The sequence below is a fragment of the Pyrus communis genome, chromosome 3, assembly GCF_963583255.1.
Source record: "Pyrus communis chromosome 3, drPyrComm1.1, whole genome shotgun sequence".
Taxonomy (NCBI): domain Eukaryota; kingdom Viridiplantae; phylum Streptophyta; class Magnoliopsida; order Rosales; family Rosaceae; genus Pyrus; species Pyrus communis.
The window spans coordinates 21,349,423-21,375,584 of record NC_084805.1 but is presented as its reverse complement, the minus strand read 5'-3'; the positions used below and the strand labels follow the sequence as shown (position 1 = coordinate 21,375,584).

At 36.9% G+C, this 26,162-nt stretch overlaps 2 protein-coding genes, 1 long non-coding RNA gene and 1 pseudogene across 3 annotated transcripts in view; 2 read left to right on the top strand and 2 right to left on the bottom strand.

Moving 5' to 3' along the window:
* The window catches only part of LOC137729784 (uncharacterized), a 19,519-nt gene extending 8,481 nt beyond the window's left edge, over positions 1 to 11,038 (bottom strand). The window contains exons 1-3 of the long non-coding RNA XR_011068034.1: positions 10,417 to 11,038; positions 8,735 to 8,847; positions 8,495 to 8,584 (exon numbers count right to left, since the gene is read on the bottom strand). This is a non-coding gene — a long non-coding RNA (uncharacterized lncRNA). The remainder of the gene's footprint in view (positions 1 to 8,494; positions 8,585 to 8,734; positions 8,848 to 10,416) is intronic.
* LOC137729684 (probable glutathione S-transferase) lies at positions 4,336 to 7,625 on the top strand. Its single transcript, XM_068468688.1, has 2 exons — positions 4,336 to 4,685; positions 5,544 to 7,625. Exons 1-2 carry the CDS (start codon positions 4,371 to 4,373, stop codon positions 5,640 to 5,642), a joined length of 414 nt encoding a protein of 137 aa, XP_068324789.1. The 5' UTR covers positions 4,336 to 4,370; the 3' UTR covers positions 5,643 to 7,625.
* Positions 11,039 to 15,368: 4,330 nt separating the features above from the next.
* Positions 15,369 to 18,339, top strand: LOC137729930 (probable glutathione S-transferase). Its single transcript, XM_068468980.1, has 2 exons — positions 15,369 to 15,860; positions 17,716 to 18,339. The coding sequence occupies exons 1-2, from the start codon at positions 15,534 to 15,536 to the stop codon at positions 18,058 to 18,060; spliced, it is 672 nt and encodes a 223-aa protein (XP_068325081.1). The 5' UTR covers positions 15,369 to 15,533; the 3' UTR covers positions 18,061 to 18,339.
* A 5,766-nt stretch (positions 18,340 to 24,105) lies between these two features.
* Positions 24,106 to 25,726, bottom strand: LOC137730041 (probable glutathione S-transferase; annotated as a pseudogene).
* Positions 25,727 to 26,162: the final 436 nt, after the last annotated feature.

The window sequence follows — 26,162 nt, the reverse complement described above, 5'->3', positions numbered from 1 at the left end:
AAAGGTGGAGCCTTCACAAGGGTTGTGTACGTGAGGCCCCATTACGTGGCAACACTCTCGGAGCAGGAGGCATCGGAGCAGGAGGCATCGGAGCAGAAGGCATCGGAGCAAGAGGCATAGGAGCGGGAGGCACCGAAGATAGATCATTTAAGGCCCCAATCCTTGGTGGAACGCTAGATGATCCAAGAAAGAGGTGCCTCTGGAAGAAAGCCGCAAGCCTTTGACGGTCATCAAGCTCATCAAGCTTCCTCTTCATGCCTGTCGAATAATTGTTGGCAAGTACGTGCAAACTTCGGTTCTCGTACTTAAGCTGTTTGATATCTTGCTTAAGACTCTCCACCTCCGCCATCAATGATTCAACCTGACGGGAGCGAGCAAGTAGGCGTTGGCCCATGTTTGACACAGAGCCAGCGCACTGAACACTGAGAGCCAGGGACTCTTGAACGGCCAACTCATCGGACCGTCCTGAAAGCAGCTGACTATCTTTGGGAGTGAGGAGGTTCCGAGCTACTATCGTAGCCGTTGTTGCATCCGTTATCACAGAGTCCTCATCTGTAAGAGGGCCATGAGAAGATAAGAAAGACGGGCACCATACCTTATCCTGACGCGGCGCAATAGGATCATTGCTTAGACTCAAATCTAAGCAAATGTTCGATGGGTTAGATGAGCTAGCCATTTTTCAAGAAGTTAAAAGAGAAGGGTTGGATGGAGTGAAATCTCGACGGGCCGAAGACGATTTCTGGGCAATTTTCAAGTGTGCATGCTAGAGGTGATCGATCACCTCTATTAAAGGAAAGGCGTTCACCGATTCAGAAATGAAGAGACACCACTCTTCAAAACCGGAATTTCCGGCGTAAAGATCGCCATCTCGTCAGACGCAATCCCGGCTTTTCAGAAAGCGTGTGTAACTTTGTCAAAAGCTCCCAGCTTTTCAGAAGACGCGTGGAAGGCGAGAAATCAGCTGCACACTTTTGCCGACAAGCGTGGGAGACAAAGCCGAAAGCTCCCGGTTTTTTAGAAAACGCGTGCCATTTTGTCAAAAGCTCTCTGACAAAGCTGAAGACGCGTGGAGGTAATTTCCGCATCCGCATTGCCACTTGCCATTACAATTCCTATATACATCAACATCCTGGTGGAGGTGGAGAAAAGGCTCTGCAAGAAGAGATTGAGATGAGAAAGGTCAAGACGAATGATCAAGTTGCGGACTTGTTCACAAAAAGTTTGAGTACAGGCAAGCTCGAAATTTTTCGCTGTTTACTCAGCACAGTGCAAAGAATGAGAGCTGACATTGAGGGGGAGTGTTGAGAATCAATGTCAATTGTAGGTGAAGTAGGTGGATGTTGTAGGTGAAGTAAGTGTGTGAGGTTAGTGAAGTTAGTGTCTGAGGTTGGTGAAGTAAGTGGAAGTTGTAGGTGAAGTAAGTGGAGGTTGTAGGTGCAGTAGGTGGATGTTGTAGGTGAAGTAAGTGTGTGGTGTAGTTTTCATTTGGTTTGCTATAAATACCCAAGTCCTCAAGCATTGTAAATCATCCAAGGAGAAACAAAGCCTAGAGCTAAATAAGAAAAGCTTTGCTAATTAGTTTGTTTTGTGAGCTTTCTTTAAGAGTGCTATTTTCTTCTTCTTGGGATCATTAGAGTTATCCTGGATACTCTTCTTATTCAACATAACATGCAAAATTATTCATTTACCAAAAAATAAAATAAAAATCATGCAAACTCCTGCCAGTTGGTTAATTAGTGTAAATGGTTCAAACCACCAAGTCAAATTCCTGGTTGGTTGTGTTTGCCATGGCTACTAGCAGGAGGTTTCCTTTAATAGCTGAGATGTAATGAGATTACAGGTGGCATTTGTCGATTGGTTAAGGAGAGATGTAGAGGATTGCCACATAGGCAAGTCGGTTAGAATTGTTGGGCTATAACTGTAATAATCTGTTGTAACCAAGTCATATTCAATACAATCAATCTTTCTTCTTCTTCCGCTGTACGATTCTCTCTCTAGCTTTCTTGCTTTCTTAATTTTTTTCAAAGATTTCTTTCTTTTACTCAGTTTTGTTAAGACAGAGACTCCCTAGCATCAATCATCATTGCGATCGGCTCCCTCATTTTTGGCCTGTAAACTTGGGATGTACTAGTGCAGAACAATGTAATCTTGAGAAATAGTGTCATTTCTGTTTCCAATTATGTATTGCCCTGGAAACAGATGAAATATTCCAGTCTAGCAAAAACATCTCTTTTCATTTTCACGGAGATGTTCTCATAGACTGCCATTTTCCATGTACTCATCTATACAAGAGAAGATTTGGGTCTTGGTGGCAGCAGAAGCCATAGAGCTTCACGATGGTGCAATGCCTGATCCTCGCAAATTCTTATGTATATCACGAGAGAAGCCTCTAAAAAGTGGGGTATTTCCCCAAGTTCTTATATCAAAACAAGAGACCAGCTTATATCAAGAGTATTCATGAATCAAATATGAATACTACTTATTGGATGTATTTATCAAAACGAGTCCTGTAGAAAAGACCTACAGAAAAACGAATTCCTTGCAAGGAGTTGAAGGCTTTAACCCAAACCATATTTCATCCGGAAGCCTTTCATCTTTCCACTTGCACATAATTACATATCCACGAGTTATACGATTTACCGAATAATCAAATTAACATGTGACTTCTAGGGTGGGATGGAATTAAAATATTCGGCTGCTTGTTAACACTTGATTTGATCGTTATGTTATGAAATATTTTATTCTAGTAATAACGTAAAAAACAAAAACTTCTAGGGTTGGATGCTTTAATTGTAACATGAGTATGGAAACAAGTTATATATACATTCCAGCCCCAATGATCATACGTTCTCTTACTCCATTTGATATATTACGTGATGAGGTAGTTTTAAGAGTATCAGTCCCGTATTAGACTTTATGCTCAAAGGATAAATGATCATGTTTAATTAAGATTTCAACAAGGTTCGGCAACATCTTCCATATGGCTATGTCCCTAGAGAGAATTACAAGATCTTCATTACAATAATTATATGATATAAGTTACGGTGAAATCCGAGAAATGGCAGTCGGCAGTTGGTACATATATGACTTTCACTCGTTTGGAATCTTATTAAAATAACTACTAAAATTAAATTCAAAGCTGAATTTTATGAATTTCTGCGCATCTAAATGTTTATTTTTTTATATAGAATTTGATATTTCTCTTTTTATTTATTTTATGAATCCAAATGAAAGAATTGGGTGTGATAATTTGTAAATCAGATATTTCTGTCACAATTCCAAACTTATTACCTACAAAAGGATCATGTTTAGACTCGAGCAATGCTGAATTCCATCATTGGTAGTGACAGACAATACGAATGAATTCCAATCGAGAGTTATCCTCTAGAATTATTAATAGAAAGTAATCCTCTAGATTTCCTCTAGAATTATCAATAGAAAGTAATGCTTTAGAATTATCTATAAAAGAATGAACTCCTTTTCAAAGATGTGGTCTCAAATTATGCATGCATGGTTAGGGATGGCAACGGTTTGGTTTGAAAACGAAAATGATATATTCATCTTCATAACTATAAAAATTAATCATATTCATAATTGCAAATTAACCATCGAAGATTATCCATAACCATACCCAATGGGTAACAAATTCTCTATCGGTTAACGGTTATATCCATCTTCGTCAAAACCAAAAATATATTCGTTCAATTGAGACATTATAATATAAGATACTAATTTTTTTATTATAATATAATAGATACATTGGTGATGTTGGCTTATGTTTAATCTTTCTCACAAAATACAACTTTTGTAATTCTCAAGGTAATGAGTTCTGAATATACATACATACATACAAACATACATACATACATACATACATACATATATATATATATATATATATTCTATAATACTATATTTATTATATAAAAATTATATTTGATATATAATATGTATTATTTAGATCAGTTTTGAGGCCGGATATGGATCAACGAACCCCTATAATCATATTCATTTCATTCGAACAGTTATCCATAGTTTTCAAGTTTAACGATTTGAATTGCCATCCATACGCATGGATGAACATATCTAACTTCCAACAAGGAAAGTAATAGCACCTTCGGGAAGTAGCTAGGTGGAAGCAGTTTCACGTCACACCCTCCCAAAATCGGCCACATCCTTATTAGCCACATGCAACATCAAACCCTCCCAAAATTCGCCACATCCTTATTAGCCACGTGCAACATCAAACACGTATGTGTGTGTACATATATATCCTCTTCTGCAAGTGTGAATATCTATCTGGAATATTTTAGCATCAGGCTAAACACTATAGCCTACAGCTAGAAGTAGTTTTGTGTGTGTGTCAAAAAATGGCGGATGAGGTTGTTCTTCTGGACTTCTGGGCAAGCATGTTTGGCATGAGGGCCAGAGTAGCGCTGGCGGAGAAGGGCATCAAGTATGAGTACAGAGAGGAGGACTTGAGGAACAAGAGCCAGCTGCTTCTGCAGATGAACCCGGTTCACAAGAAGATCCCGGTTCTCATTCACAACGGTAAGCCAGTCTGTGAGTCACTCATCATTGTGCAGTATATTGATGAGGTTTGGAGGGATAAAGCTCCTTTGCTTCCCTCTGAGCCTTACCAGAGAGCTTGCTCTAGGTTCTGGGCTGATTTCATTGACAAGAAGGTAATTTAACTTGTCTAAGTTGTCTCTTGCTCTAATTAATTGTTTGCCTTTTAGTTTCATGTTAGGATGTGATTTGGGGTTTTCATGAATTTCATCGTAACCGACATACAAAATTGATATATATGCGGTAGAGCCCACATTCTTTTCTTTCGGATGACTAGTTAGATGAGATACAACCTTCAAGTCTGTATCCTTTGCATAAACAAGAATTTTACATGAGGATCAAAATATAAATTTTGATAGGCTATGTGTAGGTGAGGATTTCTAAGTCCTGGGTTGATGGGCTGGTTTGGTATTGTTATGTTTTGAAACAAAATTACTTCTGCTGTGCAGTAAAAATAAGCTCATTTTTGCTGCTTTACATTTTCAGCTTTTTTTTTGTCCAAAATTGTGAAAATAAGTTGTTTTTAAGTGTTTACCAAACACCTTTTTTAGCTCAGTTTTTTTTTTTATACCCACTTTTTATAGAAATACCTCAATACTAAACCAGTACGAAGTCAAATTATAAGGGAAAATATCACAAAGTATGGGAAAGAGGGACTAGGAGTAGGAAATGTATCATATAAGCATTTCAAAGGCATAAGAGATACAAGAGAGCTAATCCGTCCTTGAAAAGTGTCTTTTGTCCCCTGCAAATCTCTCTTACATGCATACCTTTGTAATTTTCATGAACGGCTTTTGTAATCTCTGCTATATATTTTTTGTGATCCACTTCTTACTACTCGAGTTCAATCATTGGAACTTATAAAACCCTATCCAAATGTAGCCGCAGGAATTAGAAATAGAAGTTAAAATTTAATTAATCCCATTGAACTCGCTATAGAAATGATCTGATGCAGTCTTGTCTTAAAATTGCAGCTGTATGATGCTGGGAGGAAGATATGGTCCACAAAGGGAGAGGAACAAGAGGCAGCTAAAAAGGACTTCATCGAAATCCTGATGCAGTTGGAGGGATAGCTGGGAGACAAACCATATTTTGAGGGTGAGAAATTTGGGTTCTTGGACATTGCTCTCATCACGTTCTACAGCTGGTTCCATGCGTTTGAGACCTTGGGAAACTACAGCATCGAGGCCGAGTGTCCCAAGCTCATTGCATGGGCCAAGCGGTGCAAGCAGAGGGAGAGTGTTTCCAAATCTCTTGCTGACGAAAAGAAGGTGTATGAGTTCGTTCTTAGCATGAAGAAGATGCTTGGTGTGGAATAGAGGGAGTGACATCGATAGGCTGCTAGCTAGGACGTCGAAGTCCTAGAGTGAAGTCTGAAGCTGTGTCCAGTTTAATTTGTTTAATTTCTTTCCTTTATGCATCTTGGTTTAGTTTCTAGTGAGATATTATGGTGAGAAGCTTTGATGTGTCTTTGGAATCTTGTGTGAGAAGAGTATAGATGTATGAGTCCAAGGGTGGAAATCAATATTTGGCGCAGGTCCACTAACAACAATTTTGGACATGATCTGGTGTGGTGCATTAATACTCAAATGTGAGTCCATTATCATTGGAGGAAAAAAATAATTAACTTAGTACATGTAACTAATGAGTCCATTATCATAAATTGAGGACTCAAATGTGAGTCCATTTTCACTAGGTCAATTTGTGAAGACTCGATCATCAAATTACAAGAATAATAGCCACAGTAACAGTAATTAGTACCGGTATGGTATATCAGTAATAAATTGGTCAGTAAAAGTAGTCAAGTTTGAAACGAACGAATTGGTTGTGGGGGTAAAGGTGAAAATTCATTGGAGTCTGTATAAATAGGTAGTGCAGCAGCAGCAGTTTTGGCAGAGATGTGATTTTGTGAGGGACTTTTCTGTGAATTTAAATGTATATGAATCGGAGTTATACCATAAAGATTTATATTTTAATTCCAAAAACAAAAATGAATGATTTTTTTTTTTTCAACGACAAAAAATGAAGATTTATAATTTAGTTTTCTGAAGCTTGGATTGTTGTCGAGTCAGTAAACTCAATTCGTGTATCTTCCTTTAATTTATGGAAACTTATCTTGTATATCTGTATTGTTTTTCACTTACTTTGAGAGTTGTAACCGTCCATACTGCACGTGAGTCGTCTAATTAATGTTGATGTGTGTCTATTAGTCTTACGGTGTGTCAACTCATTGTATTTATTATTCATGCATCACACAAATGTCGTGACCATAGTATATTATCGGATATTTAAGCTTAATCAAATTGACTAGAGTAATGCGCTCTCTCATTTACGCCCGAATTCAATTTCCCTCCGCATAATTTTGACGAACCAGTGACCAAATATTTATAGGCGAACCATGCTAATACAAGTATCATACACCATTTCTTTTGCACCCTATAGTCTCTATCTCACTTTCCTATTTGCTAGAAGAACCACTCTAAGCCAGTTTTTTTTCCTCTACAATTGGCCTGTAATGAGTTTTTAAATTAATGAAAGAAAAATCTGATATCAGCCCGTATGCAAAGAGTCCATTTTTCGAAGTACTTTGTCAGAATAAAAACCGGCTTTGCAGCCGGCCGTTTGTTTTTAGAGAAAAAAAAAATTGGTTTTTGATCATTGGTTTTCTTGAATTAAGTAAAAATCAATTATAAAAATGCGCCTTGTAACTTTCATAATTGATTGCTCTTCAAAAATTATTTCATCATACATAAATTCTACATGATTGAGTTAGAATTCTGCAAAGTTTGAGGATATGGTGATTGACGGACGCGTTACTATCGTGCCACTCCCACTCAAGGATTGGAGAGACTGAGTAGCAAAGGCATAGAGACAACTGCTTTCTTGCTATGAGTCTAGTAAGATCAGTTTTGTAAATCTTTTGAATTCATTTGTCTTAGTACTGTTTGTCCTAGCTTAGGAGCTTGAAGATTTTTTCAGGATTTTACCTCATTAAATCCTACATCTTATGCGCACATCTTATTTATCTTTTTAACTGCATGTGTAAAATAGTTTGGTATGTGGAAGTTAAATTGAAAATTAAATTTGAACTGGACTTTTAATTTGTCACCAGGATCATCCTAGAACTTTCAGTCAGAAATTGTTGGTCATCAGGAATTAGGTTTTGCGGACCTGTACCATCGACATCTAGACTGATCCAATGGTGAATTAATATGCATTTGTCAAATTTCCTTGCTGGATCATATGATCCTCTTGTATTCTGCATTATTTACTTATTTTCTATCTTGTGTTCAAGGTTTTAAAATACATTAGTCACTAGTCGGACGGTGGGTTAAAATCTAGAACCTAGGCGAATTTAAGCAAATATATTATATTTTGTGTAAATAAATGTTTGCTTATATTTAAAATATAATAATTTCATTATAAACTACAAAATAAAATGACATATATATATATATATATATTATGAAGTATTGAAACAAAATGAAAACATGGGGAACAAGCATATAATGTGTGTTCATTTAAGTATTTAACAAGTCTCTTATAATTTATTGAAAATAATAAAATGCAAATGAAAGTTATATATTTTCTATCTAAGTAAATCGCAACCTAGACTGATGTCTAGACGCGTCTGAGCAGGCTAGGTGGGCACCTTAACAAGTCTAGACTTTTTTTTTTTTTTAAATTTTCAGGCGCCTAGGCATTAATTGAAACGATGACCATCCACCTAACGCCTAAGTGAATCCTAGGTGGGGATTTTTAGAATGGTGCTTGTGTTATACAATTCAACAATATTTAACCAACTAGTACTGATCTCACATCTTGAGATAACATGCAAAATTATTCATTTACCAAAAAATAAAATAAATATCATGCACAGTATTTGCCTCCTGCCAGTTGGTTAATTAGTGTAAATGGTTCATACCTACCACCAAGTCAAATTCCTGGTTGCTTGTGTTAATTTAGCATGGCTATTAGCAGAAGGTTTCCTTCCCATGTTGAAGAGTGCAATCCCCTGGGCAGAAACTTGAAAGAGTTAACAAGATGTTGCTCTTTGATGGAAATTAGAAGGAAAATGTAGTTTGGTTAAGCAGTTCATCACTTTTAATCAAAATATTTGGGGCATTATAGCATCAGGAAATGATAATGTTAATGGTGCGCTTACAATGATAATATTAATGAGAAACACTAAGAGACTCGAATACTGCCATTTGAACAACTCTTTTTCCCTTGTTTTGTTGAAGGAGCATTGCTCAAGCCTATTAGCTTCAGCAGCACCTGTACCACCAAAGGGAAGTTGAGGAATTACACACACAAAATGCAAGCATGTCCCCCGTTCCGTTTTAGATTATATTAGTAAACATGCCGGGATTTGAATGCACTAGCCTTAACTACATGAATAAAGAGTAATACTATTCATACCATGTTTTTGTACCACATTTTCATATCACCTTATGTGACATTTGATGTGAACAGCCACATCATTTGAATTAATCAAATTTTTAAATTTAGTTCATTATTTAATAAACTAATAATTAAGAAAAACTAGTTAGTTAAATGATGATTGTGATATACGATGAGTCTTTCTCCTTCCTTTCCTTGAGTTTTGCAAATTTTTCAAATGATGTGACTGTTCACATCAAATGTCACCTAAGGTGGTATAGAAATGTGGTATAAAAACATTGTATGAATAGCATTCCTCCATGAATAAGACACATTTAACCTGAAAAAAATTCAATATAATCATGAACTAACAAAAGGGATAGATGAGTAAATGGTGTTGGTAAGATAAGCAATTTGACTTTTATATACATTCAACCGAGCTGATTACAAAAGATGTGGTTGCAAAAAATGCTCTGTTTCCCTAAGCAACATGCATTTTACACATATATTGCCCTTGAAGTTAAGTTGGCAAAATATACGTCCTACAAGTCAGCCACCTATTTTAGCAGTTAAACAAAAAAACATAAAAAGTGTTTTGTTCTTGTTTCAGTAGCTAAGCAACTAAGTAGAAGAATGTTTGTTCAAGTTGATGCAATTAGAGTTCTCCTTATACATCAACACTAAGCAAAATTAACTGGGTTAGTTTGTGGATATGCAACCCAAAATTAACACTAATAAAAATAGCACTTGAATCAAATGCATTAGCAAAAGCAGATGTTAAACATGAGAAAAATTACATGGAAAAGAAAACAATGTTCAATATCCTAGGTGCTCCGTTTAAAATTATTCTTTATTTCTATATATTTATACTACCAATTATCAGCACAAATATTTCGTTTCCTCGCAACTACCAGAACTACATATAAAACATACTTGATAGAGCATGTAAATGCTTTAACTACATCTTTATTAAAAAATTCATTGGGTGGGAAATGCAGTGTTGCAATGGAAACATGAAGACCGAATATAGGAGTGTGAATTAAGTGTGCCATATGCTCTATCAATGTCAACATTTCATTTTTACTTAAAATAGCCCCAAAGATTATATACTAATACAGAACTCACCAAACCACTTACCCTAACAAAAAAAATGCCGAGAATAAACCTGTGTCAATATGTAGCCAAAGGGAGACATAAACTACAAATCAACAGTGACTAAAAACAAAATCTCAGAGACCAAACATGCACAAACATGCAGGCAAAAGAAAAAAAGGAAGCAATCTAAATTTGGGATACATTACACTGTACACAGCCACCAAACAAAGGGTAAGTCTACAAATGTCAATTTTCATGCCATAAATTTGTGACATATTACAATCTAAAATCACACACATACATCATACATACACATACATCAGAGGAAAGGAAGCAAATATTTTCAACAAACGCGATGGAATTCCTTACCTGGGAATCACTTGCCTTCGAGTTGTTAGAAGCTCTGATGGTTGTTTCTATTCATCCAGCCCTAAAAACAGAACCCACAATTGTAATATAATATCCAATCATAGGTCAAGAATCAAATTAACCCAGCCCTGTGTATAGAAAAATTGAACAAATTTAGACATTCATATGTATGTATATTCCAGTAAAAAAGATTGAAATGCACTGAACCCTAAATTGCAAAACTACGTCAGACTGATTGAAGAAGAGAAACAGAGAGGGAGACGGAGAAAACCCTAAAAACAGAACCCTCTCGCAACCTAATACAAAATCAAGCCAACAAATTCCATTTCAATTTTGACAAAACAAATCGAAAAAGAATAATGAAAACCTGAACGAATTGCAGAGGAACCGATGGGTTTAGGCATCAGCAACGTGAACTGAAGATGAGAATTAGAAGGGGAAGAAAAAAACGGCATACCTTCCCGACGCCACCTCAACCCCTCACGTTGTCCCCATCACCTCGATCCGATCCAATCATAGAGGCTCGGCCCGATCGAAACCAAGCACAGCCTCTCTCCCCGCTTTCCCACTCATGAAATCGAGGATCCCCACACCTCCATCTCCCTCTCTCTTTGTCGCTCTGTCTCCCTCTCCCTCTGTCTCTCCATATCGTATAAATGTTGAGAAATATTCATGCAAATCGGTTCTAAACATAGGCCATTAGGCTCGTCTTTAAAAATTAAGCAAACCAATCGTTAATTTTCAGAAAAACAAATAAAATGCATTAAATGATAAATAAATAAAAAGTGACACAATCCATTTATTTTTAGTGTAATGCTAGGGGATTAATTTTTTAAACTAAATTTTAAAGAAATTTTTCAATGTGGTAATAATACGATTTAGAACACCAAATATCATAATATATTTAGTTAAAAAAATGCACAAAAGGTAGAAAAATGAACATGAGAGAGGAAATGTTTGTGGCAGCATGTGGAAAAAGAAAAGGAAATAAAAAATAAAATAAAAGAAAAGTTTTTTGAAACTGTTAAAATGTGGAAAAAAAAAAGAAAATGTGGAAAGAGAAAAGAAAAAATTAATAAAAAAGAAAAAGGAAAAAGTATGTCTCCTACCCTTTTTCATCAATTGACAGAAGGAAGAAAAAATGTACAAAATGTGGAAGAAAACGACAACAGGTGGAAAAAATGGACGGTAGAAAAAGAAAAAATAATAATAATAATAAAAAGATTTTTTTTTGAAATATTGAAATTTGGAAAAAGAAAAGAAAAAAATTAATTAAAAAATAAATAAAAAGTGTGTCTCCAACCCTTTTTCTGTCACAGCCCGTTCCGGGGATTTTTAATTCCGAGGACGTGAAGTTACGAAGATGCCCTTAAACGGGACTAAGGGGCGTAAAGTTGGCATTGGTTTTTACCTGAAGTTCCTAAACTAATGTTAATTGGAATATTCATTAGTTTTAGGAATTTAAATTTAAGACTTGGAACTAGGTTTATATGTTATAACTTGATGATTTGGGGATTGGGTAGGAACCCCACATCCCTCAAATCTCTCCCCCATTTCTGCATCTTGTCTCTCTCTCTCTCTCCTCCCTCACAAATCTCTCATTCTCTCTCAGTTCTCTCTCTGTCCGTCGAACTCACACGGACCACCCACAAAACCACCCTAAAACTATACAACGAAGGATCTAAGACCACCATCGTTCTCCTGAAGACCACACGAACACGATGGTACCAATTTCAGGTGAGTTTCACTTCGGAAAACATGGATTTCAATTTCACTGTGAGTGTGCACTGTTCATGCACACGTAAAACTTGATTTTTTTGGGATTTTGAAGCTTGTAGGAAGCTTGGTGAGGTCCTAAGGAAGCTTGGAGTGCTTCATTTGAAGGATTTCGATATCGGGATCACGAACTGTAAGTTCGGCCGAATTTTCGTATTTTTGAAAAAGTTTGATTCCGTTGTTTTTAGGCCCTAAAACTAGTCTAACGTGGTAGATTATGATTAGGGCTTCATTTTGGTATAAATTACGTGAAAAATGAACGTAGGAACACGGAGAACGACAAGTTCAAAGTTTGGCCGGAGCTTTCGAGGCTTTTTCTGGTGAATCAACACCGAGTTAGAGGTCAAGGCAGGTATGGATGTGTTCATTTTGATATATTGTACGTCGAAAATGGTTAAGAAATGAAGAAGTTATGACACTTTGAAATTTACCCAGAAATTCCGGCAAAACACCCACCGCCGGCGAAACCAGTCCGGCGACGCGAGGAAGAAGACGCGCGCGTGGGCAGCGCGTGAACAGGGCGCGTGTGGGCGCGTGACAGCTCCAAATTGAGTTCTGAAAATTGTCACGTGTTCGTGACGTCGTGTAGATCACCGTGGTATATTCATACACCCAAATTGAACAACGTATGAGAAAGTTATGGACGAATGTTTGGTGTATGTGCGTTAAATAACGTCAAGTTGGTTACTGTTTGTATAGGTGAAAATTATACAGAAGAAGAATGTAACCAATCTAGGGGAGGCTCAGGGACCTACGAGACGTCGATGTGATCAGTGAGTGGGCAGTTACTTTTCAGTATATATATATATATACGTATGCTTGACGTATTTCCCAGAAAACGTATTTTAAAAGAAATACGAATTAAATATCCTGTCATATATGCATCATATTTTAATATGTGCATTACCATAATTATGCATATTGTTGCATGGTGCTGAGGAGGCCCAGGTAAGCTACATTTGAAATACTATCATCACATGCATTAGTAGTGGCATCCATTTATATATGTGTATTTGGTGCTGTGGACGCACAGGTAAGTGCTAGGTAAGTGGTATTCATGTTTGTATTCAGTAATAGCTTGAGATGCTTAGAGAGCTCATAATCTGCACCCCCGGTGTTAGTGCTCCCGCCCAGAGAGGGGCAGAGTCCTTCACGTGATGTTCACCCGCACCACACGCTCGCCTTGGATCCAAGTAGGTGCTTAGTCTTGTCGTACAGACCACATTATGTGGTTCCGACTCGGAGGTGACCCGCGATTATTCGCACAGTCTTCACGTGATCGTAGCACTAGAGCGTATATATTACACCCAGTCCTGTCGTACAGACCACGTTAGGTGGTTCCGACTCGTGTGCAGATTCAGTTATTGAGTTGAGATTGGAGCTCTATATGCAGCCGTACAGGTCACGTTAGGTGACTCCCGCCTGCCAGATTATATGTTATTGATGTGAATTATGCTTGAGCACTTACATTTCATTATGAGTTTTGACATGGCATATTCTTGAGCATGAATGATATACCCTTGAGCATGTTTGGCATATTTATACATACGTATATATATGTTTATTTTCTGGGAAACTATACTTGTTTTACGGCGAGGGGTTAGTATATTCAAAGAGAAAAGAAGGATCTGAATAAGTTTGTTTTGCTGACCCACTCAACTTTGTTTTGCGCCCCTCCAGGTTTAAGAATTGCAAAGGTGTGGTGACTACGAGGAAATTCAACGGTGTTCTGACAGAATGGACCAAATGAGGACTCACCTTCGGGTGTTTCATTTTAGAAGTTGTATATTTTTTTTAAAGCTTCCGAACTGTGCAAATGGTTACGTCACTCTCACGTGACGGCCAGCATGCCCTCCTTCAGGACGGGGTGTGGCATTTTCATCAATGACAGAAAGAAGAAAAAATGCACAAAAGCAGAGGGCAGAGAGACCCAGTGAATAAACTGAATTTTTTGCATGCTTTGCTTTATTTTTATTAAAAAATTAACTTTTAACACTGTGATCTCAATTATTCAAATTTTGAATATGCCACTGTTGACTAACAATAACTCGCATATTTCAAACATTATTTATTTAAATAGTGTTGCTTGTTACCATCAAATAAAGTTTATGGTTGAAAAAAAAGAAAACTAATGAAAATGGTTTGAAAATTTTGAGTTTTAATAAAATTCATGAAAATATGTTGTAAGTGAATAGTACCAGAATTGATTTTTTTTATGAAAAATACGATTTTTCGTTAAAATGAACGAGATCAAAAAAATTTTGTTAAAATTCCATTAAAAAAACCAAAAGAAATAATGCATGCCTGACTTTGTCGTGCTTTTCACATAAAGCTGTAGACTCTGCAAATACAAATAATGCATCCATTACATATAAATGGATGTGTAATCATGTTTAGACTCTAAGAATGAATTCCTATCAAAAGTAATCCTCTCGAATTATCAATAGAAGGTAATCTTTCTAGAAAGTAAACCATAGAAAGTAATCCTCTAGAGTTATCCATAAAAGAAAGAATTCATTTTCAAAGATGTGGTCTCAAATTTCACCAAGAAAAAGAAAGAAGATGTGGTCTCAAAATATGCATGAAAATATCGAGAGGATATTTTTCAGATTTTTTTTGTAAGGGTTTCGAAAATATTTTAATCATATCCGTTTATCATATATTATTTGATTAATTTTCATTAAATACTATTTATATTTAATTTTAAATTAAAAAATTATAATAATTTTTTATTACATGATATATGATAAAGTGATATAATTAATTAATCATTAGAATCCTCGTAAAAGCAAGCGAGAATACTCTCTCGAAAATATCTACCTTCCACCAGCAAAAGTAATGGCATGCATGCCACGTCACACCCTCCAAAAATCAGCCACATCCTTATTGCCACGTATGTGTATGTGTGTATATAGGATTTGAATCATTTCCTGAGCTAAAGAAGAGGATCCTCCTGATTCATTATTGTATATCATTGAATTTTTATCTAATGGTTATAAATATGATGATTTATTTAAAGTTATAATAATAGTAACTGTTGAATAAAATCTGATGATCGTTGATGATGGATTAGAAGGATCCCCCATTAGCTCAAGAGAGAGGATACAAATCCGTGTGTATATATCTTACCGATCCTCTTCGGTTTCTTTTAATAAGAAACTTGAAAAATCGTGAATTATATATGTTTATGGTAAAATTTTCGGAATTCTTACAAACAAGTTCCAGAATCGAGATTCCATATATATATATCCTCTTCTGCTCGTGTGAATATCTATCTGGAATATTTTAGTATCAAGCAAAACACTATAGCCTACAGCTAGAAGTAGTTGTGTGTGTCAAAAATGGCGGATGAGGTTGTTCTTCTGGATTACTGGGCAAGCATGTTTGGCATGAGGGCCAGAGTAGCGCTAGCGGAGAAGGGCGTCAAGTATGAGTACAGAGAGGAGGACTTGAGGAATAAGATTAAGAGCCAGCTGCTTCTGCAGATGAACCCGGTTCACAAGAAGATCCCGGTTCTCATTCATAACGGTAAGCCGGTCTGCGAGTCACTCATCATTGTGCAGTATATTGATGAGGTTTGGAGGGATAAAGCTCCTTTGCTTCCCTCTGAGTCTGAGCCTTACCAGAAAGCTCACTCAAGGTTCTGGGCTGATTTCATTGACAAGAAGGTAACTTAAATTGTCTGAGTTGTTTCTTGTCCTAATTAATTGTTTGTTTTTTTAGGTTCATGTTAGGATGTGATTTGGGGTTTTCATGATTTTCATTAAAATTTGATATATATGCGGTAGAGCTCACATTCTTTTCTTTTGGATGAATAGTCAGTTGAGGTACGATCTTCAAGTCTGTATTCTTAGATCATTTTCAACCGAGAGCTAGTTAGAGAGTTCGTTTTAGTCCTCTGGTCCTTCAAGATATTAATATTTTAATAAACAGTAAAAGTTCATATTTGTCTTCGTTTTCAACTGATGGTCAAATGGCTATAGGGCTCATTTTAGCCCTATCATAAAAACCCGTCTCTAACCGAGAGGTAAAGGGTCATAGAGCTAAATATAATTTATTATTTAAAAACTACAACTTAAATTCAAATCCATCGGTTAAGTGATGTCAACTAACCGTAGGATTTGAATTTTTTTTTACTATAAATAGGATGGATATTGGGTTATAATTCACATAATTTTGAATTCAATCTTTCAATTCAAGTTTCTAATGAATTCTAACTTTAGATCCTCTTCAGATTTCAACTCGGGTTCTCATTCAATTCCAAATTGGAAGCAAAATGGGCGCAAATGAGACGAAAAGATAAGGAGTATAATAAAATAGAAGTTATAGGAAAAAAAATATAATTTAAAAAAAAAATATAAAACAAATTTTGTGAAATAGAAGTTATAGGAAAAAATATAATTTAAAATAAAATGAAACAAATTCTGGAATTTAAAAAGAATATAAAACAAATTTTGTAACATAAAAGTTATAGGAAAAATTTTAGCTTAATTTTGTGAAATAGAAGTTATAGAAAAAATTCAAATGCAACGGCTAGCTGAAGTCAGCTAGCCGTTGCATTTAAATTTTAGTTTAAGCATTTCTGTCAGTTATAACTGACATGATTAATGCATTTTTTGGCTAGCCCTGCAGACTTTTTGTCTTTTCAGATTCCGTGAGGCCCTCTTAGATTCCACGAGCCCTCTTAGATTCCACGAGCCCTCTAGCCTAGTCCTTGGTTAGAGACGATTTTCGGGTTATTTTCGGCCCTCTAGACCCTTCAGTTGGAGATGGCCTTAGCATCAACAATTTTACATGAGGCGCAAAATACAAATTTTTATAGTCTATGTGGAGGCATTATTCTAAAAATTCTCATCTAATGCCGTCTAGCTCACCTAGACGTTAGACCGTTAGCCATCGTTCTGATTAGTCTTTTGATGCTAGGCAGTTGCTTATCGTCCTAATTAATTCTTAAACATTTTAAAATTAATAAAAAATACAGACTCGTTTAAATAAATTGGATCATTCTTCATATTACCTATTGATTTTACGATAGAATTTCAATTTTTTTCATGATAACAAAGCATGGTCCTCGCGAGAAGCTAAACGGTTACACGCGTTTCACGTTATCCTGTTGTATTGTTTACGTGGTAAGTTTATAAATTTACCACACGTAAAGTGTGTTGTAAAGAGCTTGTTGAGAATAAATTTCACGTCAATGAAAAACCTTGCATGGACTTATAAATAAATTGAGCTACTTTCTATATTTTCAATTAGTTTTACGGTAGAATTCCGACTTTCTTTACAAATCTCTCTTGCATGCCTCGTTAATGTTCATGAACAGCTTTTGTGATCTCTGCTATTTTGTGATCCATTTCTTGCTACGTAAGTTCAGTCATTGGAACTTACAAAACCCTATCCAAAACAGCCGCGGGAATTAGAAAAGAAGTCAAAATTTAATTAATCCACTGAATTCAAAATTTAATTAATCCCACAGAACTCGCTATAGCAATGATCTGATGCAATCTTGTCTTAAAATTGCAGCTATATGATGCTTGCTCGAAGATATGGTCCACAAAGGGAGAGGAACGAGAGGCAGCAAAAAAGGACTTCATCGAAATCCTGAAGCAGTTGGAGGGACAGCTTGGAGACAAGCCATATTTTGAGGGTGAGAAATTTGGGTTCTTGGACATTGCTCTCATCACGTTCTACTGCTGGTTCCATGCATTTGAGACCTGTGGAAACTTCAGCATCGAGGCCGAGTGTCCCAAGCTCATTGCATGGGCCAAGAGGTGCATGCAGAGGGAGAGTGTTTCCAGATCTCTTGCTGACGAAAAGAAGGTGTATGAGCTTGTTCTTGGCGTGCAGAAGATGCTTGGTGTGGAATAGAGGGAGAGATATCAATAGGCTGCTGGCTAGAACGTCAGAGTCCTAGAGTGAAGTGTGAATCTGTGTCTTGTCTAATTTCCTTCCTTTATGTATCCTGTTTTAGTTTCTAGTGAGATATGTATTATGGTGAGACACTTTGATGCGTCTTTGGAATCTTGTGTGAGGAGAGTATAGATGCATGGCTGTGTCCGGTTTAATTTGTTTAATTTCTTTCCTTTATATATCTTGTTTTAGTTTGTAGTGAGATTTTATGGTGAGATACTTTGATGTGTATTTGGAATCTTGTGTGAGAAATGTAGATCCATGTGAGTAGCATGATAGCAATGAAATAGAACTTTGATGCGTCTGGCCATATTATAAAGTTTTTCTTTTTGTTTTTACTTAGAAGACATATTTTTCTTCCATGTCTTGCCAGTTACATGGAGTTGGAGACCACTTTTTATTTTTTTTTTTGGAGCTTTGAGATTTAAGCATAAGGAAGACTGAGGCATTTTAGCCTATTTCTGATCATTATTGTGTGATTCATCAATGTTAAGCATCGAGTGTCATGTGTCATTTATAACCACGATTGTCTATTGATACAATTGTTAACTAATATGTTAAATCAATGTCATGTAATTGAAAGATTTTTGTTTTTCAACAAAAAAGAAAAAATGATTTTTGTTTTCACACAAAAACAATAACTAGTAGAAAACAATAATTAACCTTATACATATAAAACAATATAGCTAGTAGAAAACAATAATTAACCTTATACATATAAATAAATAATTGAAAATACGAGGCAGGTTTTAAATTTTTTGCTCCTACCATTGTAGATGGTCTAAGTTGACAACAATTTGACAATTAACAATAAAACCAAACAAATCAATAATACGACCTAGCTATATCAAGCTGTCACACAACGACTATCGAAGAAGACTATTTCCGAGTTAGAGTGTGAGTCATTTATTAGCAATAGAAATAAATACTATAACCAAGACAAGATAGAAAATAATTAAAATAAAATTATTTAGGGTAAATATCCGTGAAATCCCTTCCCCGGATTTCACTATTTAGAATTACGTATTCCGTATTTCATATTCATATTAGTAGTTTTGACGCGTTTATATTTACTGCATATAAAAATTTTATTCGATAAGTAAAAGGACGAAATTGCCCTTCTCGTGTTAAATGAGATTCTTTGTGGACATACTTGATCTTTCCATAATTTTCCATATTTCTTTGTATATTTGGATAGTACGTATCAATACAAACGCGTGGGCGCAAATAGAACGTAATTTGAAGTTTTAACGAATGAGTTATAAACGAACAAAGTTGAGGGCAAATTAGTCATTTGACCATAAATCTAGAAGCTCCAGATTTGTTGGAGCATCAGTCTTGTGCCACGTGTGTGGCTGTGATTGAAAGAAGGATAGAGATGGACGGTTAAGATGGAAAGATGAGAAGAAGAAAAATAATAATAAAATAAAATATGAGAAAGAAGGAGATAAAAAGGGAAGATGGATCGAGAAGCAAGGAAGGGGGTTATCTCCGGTCGGGGATTATGGACCAGACCCATCATTCCCTTTTCCTTGGCTCCAAACTATGCCGTCGCAAGGTATGGCTGCCCAAATTCCATAGAATCAGAAAGCTTACTGCTATAAGTTCCTCTTCTGCCTTTGTTTATATTTTTGAAATTTGATAGTCGATTGTTGTTGTGGTTGTCGTATTTATATATCAGAAAGGATTCCAAGGTTTCCTTTCATTTTTCACGGTTAGTATATGATGATCATTACATCATACTATATGTGGCTCTTACTATTGGGAGATAGTCTCTTTGGTTTTGTTTGATGAACACCTATAACTCTGCTACTTTGGTGTGTCTTTTCTCAGTTGTTACCTAACATCCCAGGCTAGTAGACAACCACGATGATGGTTGACGCTATGTATGTATAGCCTTATTTGAAAATTACCCATTTATCATGTTGCATTTGTTGCTTTAAAGTTAGTGAATGCATTAATGTAATGTTGATGATGGGGAATCGACATTTATATTGTCTCATAATGTGAAATTGTTTTTCTTTATATTTAGTACAATAGAGTTGTTTGTATACATTTAGTCAGACGTGGTCCAGATTTTGTCTTTGTGATGACAGTGAATAGCCATGGCTTTTATATGAATGACAGTGAATAGCCATTGTTGATGAACATATGGATTCCATCTCATTGGTTTAACATTATCAGACCTTTTTGCATATGTCTGAAGTTGAACGAATCCTTATATGTATGCATAAAATAATGAAGGGATGAAATTGTTTTCGTATTTACCGTATACATATATCTCTGTATGCATATTCAAGGGAACTTACTTATATCCCTGGAAATATATATGCACCAACTGCCAAGGCTTTTATATACAGGTACATCTATATTTGTAAATAGCATCTTCACTTATTTTCTGTAAGTGTTTTCATTCAAATGTTACATTTATTTTGATCATGCTAATTTAAGTTAACCAAAATAGTACTTGGATCTCATAGAGTTATTAGTAGTCCCAAGTAATCTAATTAAGACTAGAGTCAAAGGTGATGCATTTAGTAATTGCATATACATGAGAATAGGAGTTAATTGAGGTCGTGGATGCTTGTAGTAATAATTTGAAACAATGCTTTGGAACCTAGATGGGAAATCAAAAATGGATGGTGTTTGTGCTCATGTTGTAAATCATAAGTGTGGAGGTAGGAGGTAGGTTGTGTGTTGGTTTGATTGCACCATGTAGCATTGGTACATGGATGGTCCTGCTTGGTATATCTGCGTTGGGGGACCATACGTATTTCAGGGGTGATTATGCTTGGTATATCCGCGTTGGGTGATCACCGTCTGCACGATTAGAATATGCTTATGGTTCTGCTTGATATATCCGCGATGGGGGACCATACGCATTCTAGGAGTGATCATGCTTGGTATATCCGCGTTGGGTGATCACTACCTAGAGCTATATGATACAGTCCTACTTAGTATACTTGTGTTGGGGGACTGTTAGGGATGATGATGATTAATTGTACTTGGTGCATATGAAATAAGGGATCATAGTTTAGTTGGATTATGTTGAGTGGTCCAGAATCCTTACTCTTGCTCATTTCCTGAAGGTTAGTTTATAACCCTAAATTTGTGTGAGTGGGAATTACCCACAATAGACCTTGTGAAAATAAATTAGAATTACCATGTTTATTACTTATAATTCAAGTAGGGAATTATAAAGAGTTCCTTAATTAAATTTGGGAAATTATATGTTTTTTTTTTCATTGATTGATTAATGTAGTTAGACGTTAATATCGGGCATCTTTGATTCATGGAATTGATTAATTGACATGATTGTGGAATGACGTTGGGTATGATTGAGATTATTATGATTAGATTAGTTGATTAATGTGACTTGAGAATAACACTGTAATATGATTTGCGGTATTATGTGAAACATAGTGATTTATATGATGGATGAATTGGAAAGCATCTGTGTGAGAATGGCTTACATGCGTGCATGGAAAGATGATAATTGTTGTTTGGCTTAAGGTTGATGTGTAGTGTGGTGCTCTAAGATTTTATGCGAGAAGTATTTTACGAAAAGATTAGAGATTGACGAATGGTGAACTACGAATGGCTTGATTCATATTGAGGGTACGTAGGCTGTCTAACGAGGAGGTTAGATGCGGCTATAAAATATACGAAAAATGCTATGAAATTCGAATCTTGATCTATGCTTTGTACATATCCCGGAGGTGGGAAATGTTAGATATGCGGGTAATTGGTGATGTCAAGCGTCGATTCTGGACGTATATCGAGATTGGGGCATGACAATATCAGTTTACTTCCTTTAAGTTTCGTGATTTTCAACATTTGGTACATGAAGTTTTTTTCGTCCCATAGTCATACCTAAAGCGTGAATTTTGGGACAGTCTCATACATCTGTTAGTCAAATTGTTAACTCTGTCATTAATTGATGACGTGGCGCCTAAGTGGACGCCACGTGTCATTAAGAGGTCCACATGGAAATTCAAAATTCAAAAAAATAATTATTTAAAGAAAAGTTAAAAAAATAAAAATAAAATAAAAAATAAAAAAGCAAAACCCAGATCATGGGTTTCGCAGTTGGATAGAGGGAGAGGGAGGAGTAAAAGGGATCCCTCGCTGAGGGTTTCACAGTCGGGAAGCCATGCTGAAGGAGAGGGAGAGGGAGACAGAGACAGAGCGAAAGAAAGAAGGGAAAGGGGAAGAGTAGGGATCTCAGCGCTGTTGCTGCAAATCCTTGATTTCATGAATGGGAGAGAGGGTACACTCAGAGAAAAGCATGGGGGTCGTTGGGTTTTGAGGGAGAGGCGTAGGGATCGTGGTTGGGGGTCTGGGTTTGTCCCTTTGGCGAAGGGTGTGGGTTCTGTTTTCAAGTCGCACACCCACCACCGCAAGGGTCCTGCCCGCTTCCGAAGTATGGGTTTAAAGGGAACGATATGGGCTGCACAGAGAGAGGTCGAGAAGCTGCCAATTGAGCCTATATTGCCACCTACAGTGGAGGAGATGCGCGTCCAAGACGTTTGGAACAACTGTGCCGTCCACAGTGTCGTTAGTGGAGTTATGGGTATGGCTAAAGTTCTTTCCTTTTGTCACATCCCGGTCTCCTCCTCCAAGGATATTGTCCGCTTTGCATTCCTGGGCTGGACTATGTCACGGACCCCAGGCTACTCATGGGTTTGTTTTTGCAGGCCGCAGCCCCAAAAGGCCTCCTTTAAGTTAAAGCCCTGGGTATGGACATATAAGGCTCAAGATCAGCCCTCGCGTCGCCGATGTGGGATCTTACAATCCACCCCCTTAGGGAGGCCGACGTCCTCGTCGGCACACCGAACGGCCGCGAGTCTGGCTCTGATACCAAATTGTCACATCCCGGTCTCCTCCTCCAAGGATATTGTCCGATTTGCATTCCTGGGCCGAACTATGTCGCAGACCCCAGGCTACTCACGGGTTTGTTTTTGCAGGCCGCAGCCCCAAAAGGCCTCCTTGAAGTTAAAGCCCTGGGTATGTACATATAAGGCTCAAGATCAGCCTTCGCGTCGCCGATGTGGGATCTTACAATCCACCCCCCTTAGGGAGACCGACGTCCTCGTCGGCACACCAAACGGCCGCGAGTCTGGCTCTGATACCAAATTGTCACATCCCGGTCTCCTCCACGATAGCACGATATTGTCCGCTTTGCATTCCTGGGCCGGACTATGTCGCGGACCCCAGGCTACTCACGGGTTTGTTTTTGCAGGCCGCAGCCCCAAAAGGCCTCCTTTAAGTTAAAGCCCTGGGTATGGACATATAAGGCTCAAGATCAGCCCTCGCGTCGCCGATGTGGGATCTTACACCTTTGGCTTAATTTTTAGATTATCTTACATTGGTTTTGATTCTTTTTTTGTCTTTCTCTGTTTGGTTGCTGAGAAAATGCGGGAAAGTTTACCATTTTTACTGTTGGTTTTATTTTTTCTCCTTTATCTCTGTTTGGTTGCCGAGGAACGTGGGAAAATTACTGTCTTTTTGTTTGTCTGTTGCCTCGATTTATATATCTTTTTTTCTTTTTTGGGGAAGACGATCTGGGTTTTGCCTTTTTTTTTTTTTTTTCTCCTCTCTTTAAATAATTATTTTTTTGAATTTTTAATTTCCACGTGGACCCTTTAATGACACGTGGCATCTAGTCATTGTCCACATAGGCGTTACGTCATCAATTAACGGCAGAGTTAATAGTTTGACTAACGGATGTATGAAATTATTCCAAAATTAACACTTTAGGTATGGCTTTGGGACGAAATAAACTTCATGTACCAAATGTTGAAAACCAGAAAATTTGAGGGTAGTAAACTGATATTTACCCAATTATTTATAACTATTACACAATACATCGTATGACATAACTAATCAACTGCCCTCTTATTGCAAAGGTACCCTAAATCGGACGGTTGAAGGTTAAAACTCATAAAAAGCACAAGATCAAGTACGCATATACTAAGCATCTACTCCCAACGTTTTCCTCCGCTACAGAACGAAGTCATAGAGGTTTTTCTGGTCGGGAAGAGACTTGGACAGAGTCTGCTGCAAATAACTTTGGGTACTGTTCATCCACACTGAAGTTGCCAAACTTCTCATACACAAAAAACCAGCTATAGAAAGGGATAAGTGCCACGTCGACAAAACCGAAGGTCTCACCGCCAAAGTAAGGCTTGTTTCCAAGCTCTCCTTCTAACACCCTAATGCTTTCAAGGAATTCTTTCTTTGCTGCATCTAGCTCTTCAGCTTTGGTTGTCCATATCCTCCTTCCAATCACATGTATCTGCATTATATTGCACAAAATTTTAGGGTTAGACCCCTTTCATATCTTTACGATTTGAAGCAAGGAAGATCAAATTCTTGATTTATATTTTTTCATAAATTGGAGTCTTGATTCTTGAACTATCACCGCATTGTACTTTTAGTCCTTGAATTAAAATCCCCAAAAGGTTGGAACTGAATTGACAAAATTTGAAGCATGCATTGGTCTTTGATGCTAATTCGATAAGAATTTCCATCAAAATTAAACATGTTACACACATGTACTTAAAAAAGGCATCTATTCATTCCCCAATTTTCTCCCTAAAACAATGTTCATTTTAAGTTAATTCTAATGGTGAGTATATCCTGTTGAGAATGAGTTTCACATTAATAGGAGAAGGGACTTTGCATGGCCTTATAAGAGGGTGGGTTACTCTCCATATTGCCAATTGGTTTTATGGTGGAACCCCAACTATCTTCATGGTATCACAGTCAGGTTGTCCCACGTGTGAAGCCACACGCGCTTCACGTAACCTCGTTGTATTGTCCACGTGTTAGGCTTGAAAATTCGCTACACGTGAGAGGGCATGTTGAAAATGAGCCCTACATTGATGGGAGGAGGGACCTTGCATAGGCTTATAAGAGGAGAGATTTTTTCAGTGTGATCGGCACACGAGATGGTACTACACGTGTCATTATACAAATGATGAGATATGTGTGTTCAAAAGTTAATAACTTAAAAAATAAAATTTTCCACCACTCACATAAAAACACGTGGTGTACCCACCCATGTTCCTGTTACAATAAAAAATTTCTCTTGTAAGAGATTGGGCTACTTCTCATATTACCAATTGATTTTACAGTGAAACCTCAACTTTCTTCATATCATCCCTCATGTGAGAATTGTAGCTAGCATGCTATGATTAATAAAAACATTGTTTTGTTACAAGCTTAAAACCAACACAATTTTGTAACCAGAAATTAGCGAATGACTAAAATTAAGCAAAGTCCAAACACAAATTAGTAAATGTGTAAAACTACCTTATTGTCAACGAAGTCAGCCCAGAACCTAGCTTGGGCTCTAAGGTAAGCATCAGAAGGCAACAGTGGAGCTTCATCCTTCCAAACCTCATCAATGTATTGAACGGCAATGAGAGACTCAGAGACCGGTTTGCCATTGTAAATGAAAACCGGGACTTTCTTGTGAATCGGGTTCATCTGCAGCAAGTGGACTCGTGTTGCTCACGTAGTCCTCCTCTTTGCACTTGCCCTTCTCGGCCAGTGCAATTTTCACCCTCATCCCAAATGGGCTTGGCCAGAAGTCTAATAATACCACCTCATCCGCCATTGAAGATTGGACTATTTGAACTGATTAATAATTTGAAGTATTACAAGTGAACAATTACAACAACAAGAATATTAATTTTCAATATGAAGGTGTGAGTGGTGATGGGGTGTTTCAGGGAGACCAGTATTTATGGGCAGAAAGTCAAGCATTCAAAGTAAGGCGGAAGTCGGACATGGAGATCAGAGTGCTGATGGAGAGATTCTATTTTGCTTCATCCTTGTACGTATATATATTCTGGTCGAGGCCAGATAACAGTGTGTATTTTGATTAAAATATAATTAGATTGCTTTAAGTCTTAATCTTCGGTGGAAAGAATTTAGACCTGATCAAAGTTCATTATTTTTTTGGTTAAAAACCTGATCAATTGTACGTAGACCAACATGAACACGCAAAACAAAGGCCCGAGACTAGAAAAGTAAACCAACATCAATTGTAC

Excerpts from the sequence above, each read along its gene's own strand:
- LOC137729684 (XM_068468688.1), top strand. The coding sequence starts at position 4,371 with ATGGCGGATGAGGTTGTTCTTCTGGACTTCTGGGCAAGCATGTTTGGC. Across the intron at positions 4,686-5,543 it reads CTGATTTCATTGACAAGAAG|CTGTATGATGCTGGGAGGAA; the intron begins GTAATTTAACTT and ends TTAAAATTGCAG.
- LOC137729930 (XM_068468980.1), top strand. The coding sequence starts at position 15,534 with ATGGCGGATGAGGTTGTTCTTCTGGATTACTGGGCAAGCATGTTTGGC. Across the intron at positions 15,861-17,715 it reads CTGATTTCATTGACAAGAAG|CTATATGATGCTTGCTCGAA; the intron begins GTAACTTAAATT and ends TTAAAATTGCAG.